The sequence below is a fragment of the Belonocnema kinseyi genome, chromosome 9, assembly GCF_010883055.1.
Source record: "Belonocnema kinseyi isolate 2016_QV_RU_SX_M_011 chromosome 9, B_treatae_v1, whole genome shotgun sequence".
In the NCBI taxonomy this organism is placed as follows: Eukaryota; Metazoa; Arthropoda; class Insecta; order Hymenoptera; family Cynipidae; genus Belonocnema; species Belonocnema kinseyi.
This window is the reverse complement of record NC_046665.1, coordinates 58,154,982-58,159,727: the sequence shown is the minus strand read 5'-3', so window position 1 is coordinate 58,159,727 and position 4,746 is coordinate 58,154,982. Positions and strand designations below refer to the sequence as shown.

The window sequence follows — 4,746 nt, the reverse complement described above, 5'->3', positions numbered from 1 at the left end:
GCCAAGACATTCCCGATGATAGCTGCAGGGCGTGCCATGCACACCCCGAGCATTTAGCTCACATACTATCTAGTTGTCCAACTCACGCGAGAACGACCTACAGTCAAAGGCACAATGCGGCACTAAGAGTGCTTTATTACTATCTCTGTCACTCCAACGGTATTAACCTTAATATCGCTCCTCTAAATGCTCCTAGGGAAATTGAGTCAATTGTCGAGAATGGGAAGTGCCGCATATACTGGAACTTTATATTCTCGACAATTGTTTCTGTTGCTCACTCGAGGCCTGACATGGTTCTTCTTGACTTCGAGAAGTGAACCATGTTCGTTATCGAATTTTCGGCACCAGCTGACAGAAACATCATAACCAAGGAGAATGATAAGAAAGAGAGGTATCGAGACCTTATAAGGGAGTTGCAACGATTGTACCCTGAATATTCTGTTAAACTAATTGTTCTTATCATCGGCGCTCTTGGAGGTGCCAAGCTTTCACTTGCTAATGGCCTAAAAAACATCCCTGCGTGTCAACAATATGCTAAAACACTTGCGGGAAAAATGCAGAAGGCGGTTCTCCTTGGGTCGCTTCGTGTTCTTAGGGTGCACGAGGCTTTTGCTGGATCGTTGTATTGATTCCTTTACAGACTGTAACCACCTATCTCACGGTCGTGAGACGTGGTTGTGGCTGAAATTTTACCGCGATTTCGCAGGGAGCGGGTGCAATTTTCCAGATTAGCACCCGCTCCCGGCGAAATCCTGCGGTTGTCCTTATTAAAAATTTTTAATTACATATATGTGTGGATAATACTTTTTTTTTTGTTTGTTTAGAATTAATTTTTTAACATAAAATAGAACTTTTCCATGTTTTTAGATTGGTATTTTTTAGTTAAAAATCCTGGTTTTTTTTTTTGTAAAAAGCTTATTTTTTAGATTGCAATTTTCTTTTTTTTTTGCGTAAAAATGCATCAGTCTCGTGGAAAATTAATTTTTTGTTGAACATTCATATTTTTTGTTTGCAAAATTAAATGTTTGTAAAGAAAATTTGTCTTCTGGTCTGAATGTGTAATGATTTAGATCAACTTTTATTTATTTTTTGAGTGAAAAATCTTTATTTGTTTGAAATTGGTTTTTTGGTTTTAAAATTCTTTTCTATTGTTGTTTAAATTTCATTTTTTTGTTGTTGATTAAAATATGAACCATGACACTTTTTCGTTGATAATTTGTCTTGGTCGAATATTCAGCTCTTATTTTAAAAATTCAATTATTTTGTTGAAAATTCCAGTATTTTGTTAAAGAGTTATCTTTTAAAGTAGAAAAAACTTTTTGTTTTTTTTTGAAATAAATTAATAAATTTGAAAATTTTAAATTTGTATATGAAACAATGTTTCATTCCCCTTATAAAACATTATATGGTAAAAATATCAGTCTAACAGTTTTAAATAATTAATGAGCTACTTTGCATATTTTCAATTCCTGAATATGTCTGAAATAGAAAATAATTAATATTCAACCGTTGATATCACCTGAACAATACAAATATTGGTAAAAATCATAAATTCTTAAATTCTCCTAAATTCTGTCATATTCTCGGTTACATAACCTGAACTGACATTCTCGGGAATTTAAGAACTCTACCAATAAGAAATAATTTGTGTATCTTGACTTAATGAGTTTAAATCTCTGTTGCAGTTTGAAAATGGCTACATGAAACGAAGTTCGCCTCCAAACAGTCCATCAACAATACATTCGTTAGAAGATCCTTATTCCCCAAGATCAGGATTCAGAACTAGTTGTGTTCCAAGCCCAACAAGAAGTCAATTCGAATGGGAAATTAATTCGGATCATTCTCCAAGGACCCTTCGATCATCATGTTTGGACAACAGTCAACTCAACATTCTATCAAAGGTACATGAATTCAAAGATTTTCTCTTTTTTATTTCAGAATTACCATTTTTCTTGTTCCTATTTTCATTTACTTAAATATTTCTTTCACATTGTGCTCCAAAATTGAGCATTTTATATTGCAAAAGATTAACATTGAATCATTTAGAATGATAAATCTTTATAAAATATTATCAATTAAAACGTTAGAAATGTGACATCTTAAAATTGACAACGAGCATAAAAGGAATAATTCCTGATTGAAATTATTAAATTAAATTATAATTATAACAAATTTTTATTAAATAATTTAAAATTGTCAATTAGGAGTTTTGAATTCTTAAAATTGATTAATTTACAATTGAATTACTTGTACTAAAATACTTGTGAATTGAAATATCCAAATATGAGAGAATGGACAATTTGAAATTAAAATCGTTACTTTATATAAAATTTTATGCGTTAAATGTGATTTAATTTCATTTTTAACAACTTTTTAATGATAATTCTCATGCTGTTGTTGTTCCAAATTTAAATCCATTGAAATTGTGAAATTATTCAAAATTGAAAGCTTTTACTAAAGAAAAAATATTAAATGCGCTTTTAAAAATGCAAAATTTGTGTTAAAAGCTTTGAAAATTTTTAAATATTAAGAAAATTTTGCAATTAAACAATTTTGAATTGAAAATGTTTAAAATTTGAGTACTTCGGACTGAAACATTCAAATTTTATTAAGTGAGAATTGAAGAATTTGAATTTCCATGAAATAAATCATTTCAAATTAATAGTGTTTGAAATTTAATAATTTTGAATCATAGGCGTCTATAAAAGATTAAAAATTGAAGTCTTAGAAAAGTGACAATTTTCAATTGTAAACGATCATGAACGGAGTTATTTCAGATCAAAATTATCGCAGAAAATTATAATTATAATAACTTCAGATTAAATATTTTTAAATTTGACACTTTTAAGTTTGAAATGCTCAAAATTGATTAATTTACAATTGTATTGCTTGAAAAATAAATGTGAATTGAAGTGTTAAAATATCACAAATTAATTAATTAATATTATTGTTCATAATTTTGGATTGAAAAGAATAGAAAAAATTGATTAATTTTAGTTGAATTTAAATGTTAGTAATTATTAAAATTCAAGTATTTTTTGTTGAAATATCAACTGCTACATTTTTCATTCTAAATTCATCTTTTTTCTGATCAAAATTTTATTACGTGGTTAAAAGTTAAACCCTTTTGTTAAGAATTAATTTGTTGTGTTTAAGCTTCATCATTTTAATTAAAAATGCATCACTTTGTTTCAATTGGACATTTTGTTACTTAACGCCCGAAGAAAACTTTATAAACTATTTTTAATTTTAAAATAATTACAAAACAAACCATTTAATTTGAAATTTTATAATTAAGAAAAAGGGAAGTTACTTAATATTTAGAAATATCTGAATATTCATTCAAAATCAGTAATTATAAATGGAATATCGAAAACTAAAAAAAATTTAAACTTTGAACGTTACAATTTTAATTCTTCCATTAAATAAAATTTAATAATTTAAACGAAGTTTCTACGTGTACCGACAATATCCGGCTATTCGTACCAAAATTTCGGTGCGAATAGCCCACGGTCTAATTTGAAACCAAAAATAAATTTTGGCAGATTTGTTTATTTAGAAGAATAAAAAAAATCATAGGAAAGATAAAAATGATCTCTTATTTGGAAAAATAATTTTAAGAAGATATTTAGAAAGATTTACAAAATTATTAAAAATTAATGTGGCAGATTTTATGGAATTTTTTTTTTAATTTTGCGGGATATTAAAAAAAAATGTTAGAAAAAATTCGAATCGTTTTAAAAGATGTTCAGAAGTTCTGAAAAAAATAATTTAAAATTTGAAAAATGTAAATCGACATGTAAGTATTTGAAGATTATAAATAAAATTTTGCAAACTTTTAAGAGGTTTTAAACTATTTAAAATAAAAATTATTTAACTTCTAATTTAAGAATTGTCCAGTTTCTTAAAAAATGTAATTTTTCCATTTTTAATGTTTCTGCTTTAAAATTGCTTAAAATGATATAATTTCGGACAGTTTTAAATGCATTGATTGATACTTCAATTAAGAGCATTGAAAATGATAATCTGGGTTTATATTTTTCGAACTAAATCTAAATCTATAAAAGTCTAAAATTTTTAATTTGATGAAAAATTTAATTTAATGCCTTTAATGAAACATTATTGAGTTTAAAAGTGTTAGTAGTCTCTAATTTATACGTGTAAATTATTATAAATTTGAATACAAAATGTTCCACTTTGAGTGCTTTAATTTTCAGCTTAGTAATTATTCAAATAGAAAAAATGTTAATTTAAGGTATTTAAATGAGATTAAAATCAAATTTAAAATCCTATTTAACGTCCAATAATCAAGTTAATGTGAAGAATTCCTCAAAATAAAATCATTAATCTAACGACCAAATTTGGACAAGCACCATAAAACGTTCCTATTGCAATCTAAAAAGAAAAAACTTCTTCCTCCTAAAAAAGAGAAGAAAAAATTTTCCCTCCTTCTGGCCAGAAATAAAAAAGAGGAAAGAAAAATGAGAAGGCAACCAACCAAATCTCCTTCATTCTCTTTTTTATTTATTTCTTCTTTTTTTCTTATAATTATCAAGTAACAATTAAAAAACATTTGTAAAAAAATAACCACCATGTTTCGGCACCCATACGATATCCTTATCAAGGCACAAAAAAATTATATATATAATTAAAAATTTGTCATAAGGTCAACCGCAGGATTTCGCCGGGAGCGGGTGCTAATCTGAAAAATTGCACCCGCTTCCAGCGAAATCGCGGTAAAATTTC

At 27.1% G+C, this 4,746-nt stretch overlaps 1 protein-coding gene across 7 annotated transcripts in view; it reads left to right on the top strand.

Annotated features, from left to right (window-relative positions):
* Positions 1–4,746, top strand: part of LOC117179745 (centrosomin) — a 136,733-nt gene that overhangs the window by 97,129 nt on the left and 34,858 nt on the right. For all 7 annotated transcript variants that reach the window (XM_033371811.1, XM_033371814.1, XM_033371810.1 and 4 more), the window contains one exon: positions 1,686–1,901. In XM_033371811.1, coding sequence (XP_033227702.1) covers positions 1,686–1,901 — 216 coding nt within the window. The remainder of the gene's footprint in view (positions 1–1,685; positions 1,902–4,746) is intronic.